Genomic DNA, 15,118 nt, shown 5'->3' on the forward strand with positions numbered 1-15,118 from the left:
GCGCTGGTCACAACGCCCCTTCTGAGTCTTCCGCCCCCAGACTGAGGAGTCCTGGCGCCAAGCCAGCGCGGAGGAGGCCGCCCCCTCCCCCGCCGGGGGGCCCGAGGCGCTGAGCGCGGTTTAGCACAGACTGAGCTCAGGGGGCGGCGTCTCTGGGATGGAAAGGCGGCCAAGGGGGAGGAGGGGCTCTGTAGTCTGGGACTATAAAGGGGCAGCCCGGGCTGCCCGGTTCTTGCACTCGCTGGAAAGCGGCTCCGAGCCAGGCGCTGTTGCAAAGCCAAAGCACACAGCGAGGCGGAGAGGGCAGAGTCCTGCTCAGAGCGAGTAGCACCGCGTCCAAGGCGGACCACGAAGAGTGGCGTCGGGCTCCGATCTTCGCTTTGCACTGATCCCCAGAGCGCTTCTGGTTCCCGCAGCGCATTCCGCGCGGTGTCACCAACTCTGCGCTGGAAGAAAACCTTCCCGCGCGCCAGCCCTACCGTAACTCCTGCGAAGTGACTCTCAGAGCTTCAGCTGTTGCCAGTGCTGAGCGTACGTTCAAAAAGTAATAGTAACTGTTAACTTCAACCACCCCGAGAGACGACAGAGAAGCCCTGCTTTTCTGACCCGAACAAAAGCTCTCCGTCGCTCTGCGCGCTGGGGCGCACGGTGTCTCCCGGGGCTCCAGTGCAGCAAGCAGTCCCTGTTGGGAACCGAAGACACACGCCGGACGTCGATATGGGAAAAGCAGAGCGGCCCCCAAGGTCTCGGAGCTCCCAGCCTGCACCATGGTTGCTGCTACTTCTCGCGGCGACCCCAGTGCTGCTGACCGTGCCCGGCGCGCTGGGGCGCCCTGCCGTGGAGGACGAGGAGCTCGTGCTGCCGGCCTTGGAGCGCGCCCTGGGACACGAGACCACACGCCTCCGCCTGGACGCCTTTGGCCAGCAGTTGCACCTGGAACTGCAGCCCGACCGTGTTTTCTTGGCGCCTGGCTTCACACTCCAGACTGTGGGGCGCAAACCTGAGCCTGAGGCTCAGCGTCTGGACCCTACCGGCGACCTGGCTCACTGCTTTTACTCCGGCACGGTGAATGGTGACCCCAGCTCAGCCGCCGCTCTCAGCCTCTGCGAAGGCGTGCGTGGCGCCTTCTACCTGCAGGGCGAAGAGTTCTTCATCCAGCCCGCGCCTGCCTCGGCTACTGAGCGCCTCGCCCCCTCCGCAGCCAAGGAGGAGCCTTTCGGGCTGCCTCAGTTCCATCTCCTGCGACGAAGGCGGCGGGGCGGCGGCGGCTCCAAGTGCGGAGTCCTGGACGCCGAGACCCTGCCCGCGAGGGGCGCAGAACCAGAGGGGGAAGACGCAGGGGCGCAGAGGCCACTGCGGGACCCGGCGCTGCCACGCGCCGGGCAGCCAACAGGTAGAAAGTTTCCCTTGTTCGTCTCCATTCATCCCCGTCCCTTTTCCCTCTCCAATGTTCATGGAGGTTAGATTCCAGCTCGCAGGCAGAAAATCGATCTGTTTGAGATCGAATGAGTTTAACTTATGCTGAAAGATTTAATTTCATTTGCCCAAATGAATCACCCAGAAAGGCCAGAAAAATCAACGTGGTTTTTGTTGTTGTTTGGTGTTTTTTTTTGTTTTGTTTGTTTTTGTGTGTGTGTGTTTTTTTTGTTGTTGTTTTTTTGCAGAGTAAGGTAAAGTATTTCCACTAAGAAAAGAATTTGTAACCCGATTCTTTACATCTTAGCTGAGTGTGAGCGCATATGACTTCTTTGCATTTCTTTACTTTCTTTTTAACGATTTCATGTGCGCTCTTTGGCTCGGTTGAGTTGTCTGTGCGTGCGCCGAGTTCAGAGAGGAGGGCGGAGACGGAGAGGGCAGGGGAGCAGTGTGTGACCTCTGTGTGTGCCTGCAAGCCTGGGAGACTGCGCTACCATCTGTTCGTGGGCTTCTGTCTGCCTCCGCCCTTAAAAGGCTGAACTGGGCGGCTGGGGCAGCGGGGCCCCTCTCGAGCCTGCTTGGGAGGTCTTTGCGCGGCTTGCCCCGCCTGCGCGCCCTCCTACCAGCCTCCGGGTTGCGCGCCCCCTCGCGGTGGTCTTTCGGCTCTCAAGTACTGCTGAAAGTCAACGGCGGAAGATTTTCTGCTATGCCACTGACTGCTGTGTGAGGGGCCTGCTATCCAGTTCTTTTCATTTTATCACAGAGGTCCTTCAAAACAAAACAAAAACTTTCTCACGTCCTTGTTTTAGAATTCCCATTTCCCCAGCTCATCTGCTCCTAGAAGCAGTTACGTGGTCACAGCCCAATTGGGAACTTTCCTGGGGGTTGGTCTCCACGTCAGTAGCCCGAGGGCTCTTTTCCAAATGATCAACTTGGGCTGGAGGCCTGAACTGATCTCCCTGGTGTACTGAGAGTGAGCAGAAGGGCTGCTGAGCAGAGTGGGTGGTCCTTGTGCCCGGAATTGGCCAGAGCAGAGCACCCCAGGGACCCCTGGAATGAGCGCAGAGCAGAGCAGCCTGAGAGCCCTTCAGGCGCCGCCCCTTGGCAGCAGCCCCAGCCCTGCCCCAGGCCTTCCACGTGGAGCACGATGATCTCATTCAGGATTTGAGCTCTGGCCTCCTGAAAGAGTGACTCAGGGCGCCCTGCCTGCTGCTCTTGCTCCAAGTTTTTACTACAGATGAGTAGTATGTGCATACTGCCTGATTGAGATTGTGAAATCTCAAAGAGGACAAAAGAAATCCTGCTCCCACACGTACAGAAATACACTGAGTGCTCCCAGCAGCACACGGTCTTTTTTAATGTCAAACAAAAAGAAAAAACTTTCAGAAATAATCATTTCCAGTAAAAAGAGATGCAAATATTTTTGTTAGTGTTATTCAGGTATATTTTGGTTTTATTTGCTTTGACTCATCTGGCTTTCCTTATATACTCTGGGAAGGTAACTATTCTTGGAGAAACTGCCAGTGAGCAAGTGGTCTCTCTTGTTTCTTGACAGGAACTGGAAGTGTAAGAAAGAAGCGATTTGTGTCCAGCCCTCGCTATGTGGAAACCATGCTTGTGGCGGACCAGTCAATGGCAGAGTTCCATGGCAGTGGTCTAAAGCATTACCTCCTCACCTTGTTCTCGGTGGCCGCCAGGCTGTACAAACACCCCAGCATTAGGAATTCGGTTAGCCTGGTGGTAGTGAAGATTTTGGTTATCTATGAGGAGCAGAAGGGACCAGAGGTGACGTCCAATGCTGCTTTCACTCTGCGGAACTTCTGCAGTTGGCAAAAACAGCACAATCCGCCCAGTGACCGGGATGCAGAGCACTATGACACAGCGATTCTTTTCACCAGACAGGTGAGAGCAAGATGGTACCAGCCACCATAGTGTCTTCTTGAGAGTTAGCATGGTACCAAACAACGGACACAAGGCATTTCAGCAGTGTTTTCAGTAAGCTTACATGTCCTATCTTATTTAATTCCACTGTAACTTTAGTATCTCAAATTACACAGTTCTATTTTGAAAGACTAGTAAAAGTCTTGATGACAATCACGTGAGTTCATCTTAGCTCAATAATAATGAATGTGGATGCTCCAAAGCATATGTGAGACCCATTCTGCTGAAAAGTGAAGTCCGGAAGCTCAGACTGTTCTTATTAATGTAAAGATTTACTTTTACTTCTTGTAGGACCTATGTGGGGCCCAGACGTGTGATACTCTTGGGATGGCAGATGTTGGAACTGTGTGTGATCCTAGCAGAAGCTGCTCAGTCATAGAAGATGATGGTTTACAAGCTGCCTTCACCACAGCTCATGAGTTAGGTAAGTCCATTTTTCAGAGTACAAATGAAGCTTCATTCATGGATTCTAATTGATTAAAAAGAATATCCTTAGAGAGGTAGAGTTTGTAAATTATACTGCTGTTGTACATACCAGTGCATCTTAGAAACTATAGGAAATAGTTTCCACTGTTTCAAACATCTTTGACAGAATAAAAATAAAGTATGAACTACGAACAATTGGAAATGTACAAGTTCCTTTAAACACTTGGAAAGTAGACATTCTATCTGAAATCAGTTGTTTCTTAAATGTATGTCTTTATATAGAACTACCACTTTGAGATAAATGAATCTCAGTCAGGAGGAGTAAAAATGCTACAGAGGACCAATATTTTAATGAGCGCTTTGGACTTCCTCCTAGGCCACGTGTTTAACATGCCGCATGACGATGCAAAGCAGTGTGCCAGCCTGAACGGCATGACCCAGGATTCCCACATGATGGCCTCCATGCTTTCCAATTTGGACCGCAGCCAGCCTTGGTCTCCCTGCAGTGCCTACATGATCACATCATTTCTGGATAATGGTCACGGTGAGACTCAAGCTCCTTCTAGATAGTGCCCAACTTTTCTTGGATAGTGTTCTAGTTAAGTGAATGAACTCTTACATTTGGCTTTTCTTATTTTTCCTCTTTCAAAATTGCATTTCACTTTGAGATCATAAATATTGAGATCTTAATTTCCAGTTTAAGATAGTGCTACTAGTTGAGTAGCTCCCAAAGTCTGTTCATTCACATTTTGAGCAGAACAATAACTTCCTGGCATTGTTCAGTCAGAAATACTTTATCGAGAAAAATGACTAATAAGCCAAATTTCCTGCCTTTTTTTCTCTCAAACTCTGCAGCTTTCAAATTACTTTGCTCTATGTGATCTTGTGTGGTAAATATTTTGCCAAAACCATTACATACACCTTGCATGCTTTCGTGAACTAATTACTGATACTGGCTGGCATTTCCTTTGCAGGGGAATGTTTGATGGACAAGCCACAGAATTCCATACAGCTGCCATCTGATCTCCCTGGGACCCTATATGATGCCAATCGGCAGTGCCAGTTCACGTTTGGGGAGGAGTCCAAACACTGTCCTGACGCGGCCAGCACATGCGCCACTCTGTGGTGCACCGGGACCTCGGGCGGGCTGCTGGTGTGCCAAACCAAACACTTCCCGTGGGCTGATGGCACCAGCTGTGGAGAAGGGAAGTGGTGTGTCAATAGCAAGTGTGTGAACAAGACTGACAAGAAACATTTTGATGTGAGTTTCTCTGCTCCAACACAGTTGTGTCCCTTTATAATTCAGAATTAGAAAAAACAAAGTGATGTTAAAAAGAGTTTTTGTCAACAGAGCTTAATTTTAGAGTTGATTTTTTTTTTTAGTTGTTCCTTAGAGTTTATTTTTTCTTTTCTTCCTTCTCTTTGGAGAATACTAACACTGATGGTTTGTGTCTCCGTTTAGACTCCTGTTCATGGAAGCTGGGGACCATGGGGACCCTGGGGAGACTGCTCCAGAACCTGTGGTGGAGGAGTTCAGTACACAATGAGGGAATGTGACAACCCTGTCCCGAAGAACGGGGGGAAGTACTGTGAAGGCAAACGAGTACGCTACAGGTCGTGCAACATTGAGGACTGTCCAGACAGTAACGGTAGGTACCAGCAGGCTTGCACTTAGAGAAAGGCGGGTAACGCAGCTGAGCCCCTAACAGATGGGTAAAGTCCAGGAACTGACGGTGTCATTCATACCGTTCTCTTTCCAGGAAAAACCTTTAGAGAAGAGCAATGTGAGGCACACAATGAATTCTCCAAAGCTTCCTTTGGGAGCGGACCTGCGGTGGAGTGGACGCCCAAGTATGCTGGCGTCTCTCCAAAGGACAGATGCAAGCTCATCTGTCAGGCCAAAGGCATTGGCTACTTCTTTGTTTTACAGCCCAAGGTAGGCATTTCATACTGACTTTTTGCCCAAGAACCAAACCTTGGCTTGCCCCCTTTTCGTGCTACCTCTGCTTTTGCTTCCTTTACTCTGTCTATCGATATGTGTTCAGTTTTCAATTCTGACATATTCTAAATGTAGCAGCAACTACCTGCTCTGCATTACTGTTGCTTTAAATTACACACGAGGCTTGAGTCCACCCCTTATGCTTTTTGCAATTGCTTAGCATTACTCCTTTGTGTAGAGAGAAATGCCCTTTGAAAAATCAAGTGCTTCTTTTTATAACTAGGTTTCACATACAACTGTGGTTAGATAAATTATACATTAACATAGCAACCAGTGGTTTTGAAAAATAGTTTAGGCATAATCCAAAGTACTTGTTACTGGGTAACCATCAATAATATGTGCAAACATGCTTTTGAAAAGCAAGTCTGAGCAATACTGATAACTCAGATGCTTGAGTATATATTTTGAACAAGAAGCTCTTCCTTAAGGTCCTGAATTCGATCTCCAGTGCCAAAAGAAAAAAAAAAAAAGAAGTTCTTTCCTGAGAGGCTAAATTTGGCTCTGAAGAAGAAAATGGAATTCAATTTGGTTGAGATTATCGTGTATTGTTAACATTGTCACCTATGAAATATTCTCAAGTTACAGATTCAACATTTAGTAATTTCTAAAGCACCTTCTATCGGAAGATATTCCCTGAGGCACTGAGGATACATCAGTAAACAAATTGATGAAGAGCTATATGTTCATTGACCTTAACTTTAGTGAAGATAAGTCAATAAACCAATGGTCAAAAATTTATGATTTTTTTCAGATGTCTATCTATATTAGTGGAAATAAAAAACCCAAAGTGAAGGGAAGTTTGTGACCTATTTGAAGAATGATATATATTTTTAAAATTTTGGTACCAGGGATCCAACTCCGGACCTTACCCTTTCAAGGCAGGCAGCTGCACCACTGAGCTATATCCCAGGCCCTGAAGAATGCAATTTTTAATTAGCCTGGTCCAGAAAAGAGAGGGAAATGTTTAACAGTTATTATAGCATCATTTCCTTCCCTATTAATGAGTAACATGGGATACTTGTTGCTCTCTTTTCAGGTTGTAGATGGTACCCCATGTAGTCCAGACTCCACGTCCGTCTGTGTACAAGGACAGTGTGTAAAAGCTGGTTGTGATCGCATCATAGATTCCAAAAAGAAGTTTGATAAATGTGGTATTTGTGGAGGAAATGGGTCTACGTGCAAGAAAATATCAGGATCAGTTACTAGTGCAAAGTAAGTTGTCAAATGTGTGCTCTCTGAGATCTCATAATCTAGATGTACAATTTCACAGAATTGAGAAAAGTGCATTATAAACAATTATAGGTTTTTCAGATAAGTAATTGATGAGTCAGTGAATGAAAAACGTGCCTATTTTTCTTGCCTACAGACCTGGGTATCATGATATTGTTACAATTCCCACTGGAGCCACAAACATCGAAGTGAAACAGCGGAATCAGAGGGGCTCCAGAGATAATGGCAGCTTTCTTGCTATCAGAGCTGCCGATGGCACCTATATACTGAATGGCGACTTCACTCTGTCCACTTTAGAGCAAGACATTACTTACAAGGGTGTTGTGTTAAGGTACAGTGGCTCTTCCGCAGCACTGGAAAGAATTCGCAGCTTTAGCCCCCTCAAAGAGCCCTTAACCATACAGGTTCTTACTGTGGGCAATGCGCTCCGGCCCAAAATCAAATACACCTATTTTGTGAAAAAGAAGAAGGAATCATTTAACGCTATCCCCACTTTCTCAGAATGGGTCATTGAAGAGTGGAGCGAATGTTCTAAGTCATGTGGACTGGGTTGGCAGAGAAGACTGGTAGAATGCAAAGACATTAATGGGCAGCCTGCTTCTGAGTGTGCCAAGGAGGTGAAGCCAGCCAGCACCAGACCTTGTGCAGACACACCTTGCCCACACTGGCAGCTCGGGGATTGGTCACCATGTTCTAAGACTTGTGGGAAAGGTTACAAAAAGAGAACCTTGAAGTGTCTGTCCCATGATGGGGGTGTGTTGTCTCATGAGAGCTGCGATCCTTTAAAGAAACCCAAGCATTATATCGACTTTTGCACAATAGCAGAGTGCAGTTAAGCAGTGTCGGTTTTGAGGAAAAGGCAGTGTGGAAGGGCTGGCTCACTGAAATCCAAGAGTCCTGGACGGATCCCATGTATCCTGCCAGTAACCACTGAGGTGTGTCAGTGAGGTTCAAGTGTGGAGTTAGAAAAGAAGTTAGATCACAAGAATATTTTACCAGTTACAAATCTGATAGGCTAGTTATTGAGTATTAACCCCTGAGCAATGATAAAGCTACAGGGTATTATTATTTCTTTTGTTACATCTATTACAGAAACAGTTGTCAAAATAGTTCAGGAATATTGCAAGCCCTGTTTGCTGGTACTGATTATATGCTTTGAGTCTTGGAGTTTGGGAAAGGTAGATGAGAAGATGAGATTTTAAGGCATGGCTTACATTACCTCACTAAAACTGGGGAGAGTACAGATAGGATCTTTGATCAGCACTGTTTATGGCACAGGATGTTTATAAATTCTAAGAGTCCAAAGGACAAGGTTCAGCTGTACGATACTCATGGCTCCTTCACCTTCACCTTCTTGTGCCATCTCAGTCTCCATTTGTGTAGTTCATTTGGAAGAGGAGATAATTCCTGTATTTCTAAAAGTACATCAAGTCTACAAAGGCAAAACAAGGAAATTTTAAAAAGCATCATAGTACTGAGAGCTGGTGAGAATCGAAGTAGACATTGGTACCTCCGACCTACCCTCTCTCTCCATAAGCAAGCCAACTTTGGGAATGCAGATGCATTGAAATAATCTGTGTCTCAAGAAAGCTAGTAACATGGCACAAAAAGGATGTAACACCACAATAAGCGTGGGCTGTGTAGAGCAGGAACCCACGAGGTGGGAACATTGAGATCACTTGTCTGGTGGGGGGGAGGTTGCTGAGGGGTAGCAGGTCCATTCCTGGCAGCTGATCCAGCAGTCATATCCTGGTGAATGTCTGTTCAGCTCTTCTACTGAGAGAGAATATGACTTTTTTCCATATGTATATAGTAAAATATGTTACTATAAATTGTATGTACTTTATAAGTATTGGTTTCTGTATTCCTTCTAAGAAGGACTATAGTTTGTAATAAATGCTTATAATAACATATTTATTTTTATACATTTATTTCTAATGATAAAACTTTAAATTATATCGCTTTTGTTAAAGTGCATATAAAATAGAGTATTTATACAATATATGTTACTAGAAATAATAAAAGGACACTTTTGAATGTGTATGTCTATTTTCTGAAGTGGGATTTGACTCCTGGGACAGAAATCTTAAGAACATCCGTTGAATCCGAAGACAAGTTTTTCTTAATTTCTTTGGAAATAACTTTGAGTTCCAATGAAATATATTTCATGTATCCTTGATTCATAGAAGTATTAATAAAAGGAATTTATGGTATTTTTACTGATGCTTGTTACTAACATATTTTATAGTATACATCAGTGGCTGGGGCTGGTTAAGATTCAGTAGAAAGCTAGATAGTAAATATTTAAGGCTTTGTGGGTTGTGCCATTCTGTCACAACTACACCACATTGCTTTTGTAAGTATGAAAGCAGTCATGTTGTAAATGAAAGGGGGTGGCTATGTTCCAATAAAACTATTTACAAAAGTAAACGGTGGGCCAGATTTGTTCTGTGGGATTAGTTCGACAAAGAAGAAATGCTTGGCTTATGGAGGCACTTCAGAATTTTATTCCTTAGTTTATCATGGCTGTAAAATAACAAAAGCTGCTAGGCAGAAAACAATGCCTCACATCTCATTCAAAACAGATACTGATAAAACATCCTCCCAATGTCCCTTGTTCATTAAGAAGAAATGCTTGGGGTGTGTTGAAAAACCCAGGGCTCTGAGTACTCCTTGTAAATCATATTTTCAATATAAAAGGGTATATCGGTGACAAAAGTTCAGGTTGCTTTTTATATTCATGAACAGATGAAAGGATAGTTATTTAAGCAGTGGAGTACTACTCTACCATAAAGATGAACGTGTCATCCGTAGGAAATGGATACACCTTAAGACCACGCGATGTTCAGTGAGATATGTCACACACACAAGCTCAAATATGGCATGATTTCTCTTAGATGAGAAATCTATGTGTTATAAAGAGCAAAATGAAAGTTAGAGCATGGGATATAAAGATAGATGGTTCTCGGGATAAAGAGATGAAGGAAAGGGAAAGGAGAGAAAGGAGATGAAAAAAGAAATGAAGACGTGTTACTTACATGTACCAACTCCACACAAGGAATGGAAACATGTACTAATAAAAATAAGTGGAATTAAATTTAAAAGGTCAGGCTGCTTCCAAAATAACTAGGTAGCTTTCAGGAAATAGTTTATTTACTAGAAGACAAATTATATGGTTAACCACAGACATTTTCAACTTTTTTCAGACATTTTCTCCTTTTTTCTGTCCTTTAAATGACTTTTTTTTCTCATTTTGCAGGGTAATATGGTAACTCCGACTTCCAATGATAATTTCTACTTTAGCTCTCAGTTATTCAATGTGTTCCCTTGAGAAATTAATCCTAAATGATTTTCAGGCGTCAGGTGTATGGAAGCGAAGAGTAGGGTGGGGGAGGAGACAGTCATGTTAATCTCTAGTTAACTTTTATCTACCTAACTAGGTTACATGGCTAAAACGTAAAGGTGGTCTTTTCACACAGCAGGTATCAGTGTCTGTCCAACTTCAACACAGAATTTGGCTATCCAACTCAGCAACCAACTTGCCCTGTGTACCAACAACCCCTGTCAAAGCAATGTGCCAGACCCTGTGCACTACAAATCCTCATGGTCACTAAAACATGGGACACATGCAAGGAATTCTTTGATCTTCATTCACTGCACATGCTACCTGAGCAAAAAAAGAATTGCACACCTTGAACAACAATGCACAGTACAAGGAACTCATTTGTCTTTCTAGCTCCTCATTCACCAGCCAATGTGTTTCCCCCTTAAGAGGTTTAGATTGATTTAATGCATTAAATTAGCAAGCTTAAAATTGAAGACCTAAACAGATGGAAACAGCCAAGAGGTTTTCTGCCATCCTCTTGATTCTCAGTCCAAGATAGTAACAGTTTTCTAGTGTTGCCACATTATTTTTTAGCCCTCTATTGGTGAGATTTTTTTATTTTATGACTAGGCTAAGCAGTTTAAGGTTATGTTGGCAGCAAAGAGAGTTTAGTTCAAAAGTTATGTCCTGGTTTGGTTAGCTTAACTAGGCATCTGCTTAAAAAGAAGAAAGTTGTTTGTTTTTGTTTTGTTTGTTTCTCCATTACAGGCACAAATCATGAGCTGGGACAATGTTGAATATTGATATGAACAGCTGCTTTTTGAAATATACAATGGATAGTGTCTCTACCATTTCAATAATTGCTCAGCAAACACAATTCTTAGATCAAATATTTCACCCACAACTGGCAAATACACTTTACAGTTCTTGATCTTTGTTTAATTTGTCTTTTGAATAGGGCACAATAGATCTTAAGGTGACTTAGGAATAACCAGCACAATTTTCTAAACTCATTGGTTTTCCAGAAGACAGGAAAACAAAATTATTGCTGTAAAGTTTGTGAGTGCTGGGCCTATGAAGGAAATTGACTCAGATTGTCCTAATGTAAAAATGCAATCTCTTCTGCCATACGTACACGTCTCTCTGTGACATGGCTAAGCTCCTAGATCGCTGGCAGAAAGGAAATGAGTAAAACATGGAGGATTCTTTGATGCATCAACAAGTTCTTCCAGCCATTTAATGTTTTGTACCTTCTCTTAACAGCAGCAAAATATAAAAGCTCCTAACTCATGAACATGTCAAATCACAGAGGAAATACAGAGCCACGTTTGATGCCCACTCGTTCCCATCTGTCTCCTTTCATCCTTAATGTCATCTCAGCTCTACGTGCTTTTATCTCTGTGATTTGGAAAACTGAACTTTATAGCACCATTGTATTCATTACAGACCCTTTAAGGGTAAGTTTTTATAATTACTATACAGCTATGTGTTTGGAACTTGGCCTACTTTCTTAGCTGCAGAAGCTCCTTTTTATTTAAGATACTATAGGTTTTTTTTGTTTGTTTGTTTTTTATGTTCTGCTGCTCTTTAGCAAATGTGCAGAACATTTACTTGCTAGAGTGGCAAGAAGGTAAGGGGAGCAAATGTATGTAGAGCAATTCAAGGAGGATTCTTAAGTAAGGAGATGTTTAGGGGGAATCAGACAGATACAGAAGGAAGTTCTCAGAGGGATAAAAGATAAAAGCACAATAGAGAAGTGACCAGGAGAGTTAGACCTGGAGAAGCCAGTGTGGCTGAAAAAATGAGAACAATGTGGCTTCCAAAGGAACTGTAAATGTAAAGACAAGAGTTAAAATGAGGCATCTGAAAAATATATATCTATATCTATATATATATATACACACACATAGATATATATATATATATTTCAAATTTAAAGCCACATGTCTTATTCACAGAGTTATGAATGGATAAAAGTTCCTCATATTATGTTGGAAGTTATGAAAGAATAGCATTTTTATCCTGAATTTGTTAATTAGACCTAGCTGAATGAGATTTCCTGAAAACAAGCACATAAAATCTTTTTATGGAAAGAGGACGTACACTAAAAAAAACCCCATAAAACAAAGAATGGAAAGTAAAGGAAAAATCCAAACGAAAAAGGACAGAGTCCCAAACAAACTATGATGACAATGCATTGTTTAAACTTTCCTATTAAAAGAAAAATATCTTCAGGACATGCTTAAAAATAAAATTCGGTGACATAATACCTAGGAGGAAACTATGTAAATCAAATGCCATTGTTTTCCAAAGTACAAAGATTTATCAGACAAACCTAAAGTAGGAGTAAAATATGATTTCAACAAAATTGTCTTCAAGGTGGAAAAGCACTAAACAAAATAAAGAATGATATTTACTGTGAAATGCAGGTATAATCCATGATGAAATATATGGCCCAGATAACAGAACATAATTTTAAAACTTTTTAAAATATAAAAGATAATAGAAAATGCTATTTCATCTTTCATACCTCTCTAGCTATAGGCAAACCAAATATATAGGAACAAAATAAAGACTTTACAGAAAGACTTGAATAAAGGAAAAAACATAGAAATTTATTTCAATTCAACTGCAAATTGTAAACTTTTTAAAAATTTTAAACATAGCACGAAGATTTAATGAAATTATAACAATTAACAATGAATACAGGGCCTGGGATTTAACTCAGTGGTTCCACCATCTGCTTTGCACAAGCAAGGACCCAAGTTCTCTGGTACCAAAAAACAACAACAAAAACAAAAAAATGAATACAGAAACTTTTGAAAATTGAAAGCATGATCTTAAAGTTTGTCTGAATAAATAATCTTGATGGTGACAAAGGCACACAACTGAAAAAAGTGTTAGGGACTCCTTAGACTCAACTTGAAAATTCATCATTAAATCACAATTAGCAAAAAGTGATACTCGTAGAATTATTTACAAGCAAGTCAATGAATGAGAAAAATGGTCCCAAAACAAATATCAGTAACCTTAACTACAAAACACTGGCACATGATTCACTTAGAAACATAAAGCTGTGAGAAAAATTAATCTCTCCAAATGCAACCCAAAACAAATTTTATTTTGAAAAAAAATAAGTACATTTAGAGCCTTCTTTTAAAAAACTATTCATCAGCTGAAATTTCAGATGTATAAGAAGCTAAAACTTTGAAAGGAAACCTGAATTTTCCATGGAAAAACAATCAATAGAACCGTATTTGTATTCTTTCTGTTACTTTGTAGATTAAAGGACTCAACTCACGTGATTATGGAAGCTGAAAAATTCCAAGGTATACATCTAAAAATTGGAGGCTCGGGAAACCTAGGGTATCTTCTCAGTGTAGGTCAGAGCCTGAGGGCAGAACACTGATGTCACATCTCAAAGACAGGCAGAAAGAACGAGTTCACCCTCACTCAGTACTTTTGTTCTATCTAGAACCTCGACAGATTGGACGAGACCCAGCAGTACTGGAGAAGGCAATCTGCCTTATTATCTATGGATTCCAATGTTAATCTGACACTCTGACAGAAATACCTAGAATAATACCTAAATAAATATCTAGGTATTCCTTGGCCCAAGTAAGTTGCCACATAAAGTTTATCATCAGAAAAGAAGTACTGGCAAATATAGAGAAATATTCATCAGATCTCTGCGGGTAAAATGATATCTGAACATGGAGGCAATGAAATTTATTACACAGACAAGATGAACATAAACACAAATGGATTAGCTGTTTTGATTTAAAAATTTAAATTTATAGTTTCTGAAGAAATCTGTAGAAGATGTAAAAAAGCCTATTTTCTTTAAACATCAAAGACATTTATTTGGCTGTGATTTGTTGTGATCGAAAAATCTCCCATAAATAGGTAAGAGAAGAACACAAAACATTATTGGAAGGCAAAAATAAAGAATTATCAAAGAAATCTAGGTGTACTTAAACTAATAAAGGATGTTTAGTGGATGTGGTGGTACCTACTTGTAATCCCAACAGTCTGGGAAGCTGAGGCAGGAGGATTTCAAACTTGCATGGGCTTGGGTGATTTGACAACTTAGCTAGCAAGACGCTGTCTCTGTCTCAAAATAAAACATAACAATGAGCTTAGGGTCCATGGATTTAGCTCAGTGTTTCTGCTGCCTGCCTTGCAATCACAAGGACCTGAGTTTGAACCCCAGTACGGAAAAAAAAAGAGGCTGTGGTACAGTGCCAAGGCCTAAGGTTAAATCTTTAATAACACACACACACACACACACACACACACACACACACACAAAGAAGAGAGAGAGCGGGAGAAAGAAACGAAAAAAAATCATTTTACCTAGGAGTCAGAGCACACATTTAATGAAGATTTTAAACATTAAGATCAGGTATCAAATATGCAAAGTTTAAAGTAATGACACTAAAATTATACAGAAATTTAAAATTGGTGAAAATTGAAAATTTCATGAAAAGCTCCTCAAATCCTGCTGGTGCAGGTGAAAATTGTTAACAGTCTTCGCTGAGATTGTAACCAGAGCTTTCAATCCCGCAATCCGTATTTTCAATGTACAAATCAAACACTAGACCCAGATTAAGAAATCTTTCTCTATATTTCTCATTCTTACGATGTTGCAGAAGTACAGAACGAGGAGTTACCAGGGTGGCCTCCCTCTCCTGGCCAGTCCTGATGCTGCCAGGCAGCTTTTCAGCAAGCCCTGCATCTGTCTCCCCATCTCCGTCTAGTTCCAGCTCAAGGCTCCGCGG

General features: G+C 42.0%; 1 protein-coding gene across 1 annotated transcript; it reads left to right on the forward strand.

Annotated features, from left to right (window-relative positions):
• Positions 1-236: 236 nt before the first annotated feature.
• Positions 237-8,529, forward strand: Adamts1 (ADAM metallopeptidase with thrombospondin type 1 motif 1). Its single transcript, XM_010608571.3, has 9 exons — positions 237-1,393; positions 2,972-3,318; positions 3,649-3,781; positions 4,160-4,327; positions 4,758-5,044; positions 5,246-5,432; positions 5,544-5,719; positions 6,819-6,994; positions 7,149-8,529. Exons 1-9 carry the CDS (start codon positions 718-720, stop codon positions 7,846-7,848), a joined length of 2,850 nt encoding a protein of 949 aa, XP_010606873.1. The 5' UTR covers positions 237-717; the 3' UTR covers positions 7,849-8,529.
• The last annotated feature ends 6,589 nt before the right edge of the window (positions 8,530-15,118 follow it).

Source organism: Fukomys damarensis, unplaced genomic scaffold, assembly GCF_012274545.1.
Source record: "Fukomys damarensis isolate Sample0158 unplaced genomic scaffold, DMR_v1.0_HiC HiC_scaffold_24, whole genome shotgun sequence".
NCBI lineage: Eukaryota > Metazoa > Chordata > Mammalia > Rodentia > Bathyergidae > Fukomys > Fukomys damarensis.

Excerpts from the sequence above, each read along its gene's own strand:
- Adamts1 (XM_010608571.3), top strand. The coding sequence starts at position 718 with ATGGGAAAAGCAGAGCGGCCCCCAAGGTCTCGGAGCTCCCAGCCTGCA. Across the intron at positions 5,433-5,543 it reads GGACTGTCCAGACAGTAACG|GAAAAACCTTTAGAGAAGAG; the intron begins GTAGGTACCAGC and ends TTCTCTTTCCAG. Across the intron at positions 6,995-7,148 it reads GGATCAGTTACTAGTGCAAA|ACCTGGGTATCATGATATTG; the intron begins GTAAGTTGTCAA and ends TCTTGCCTACAG.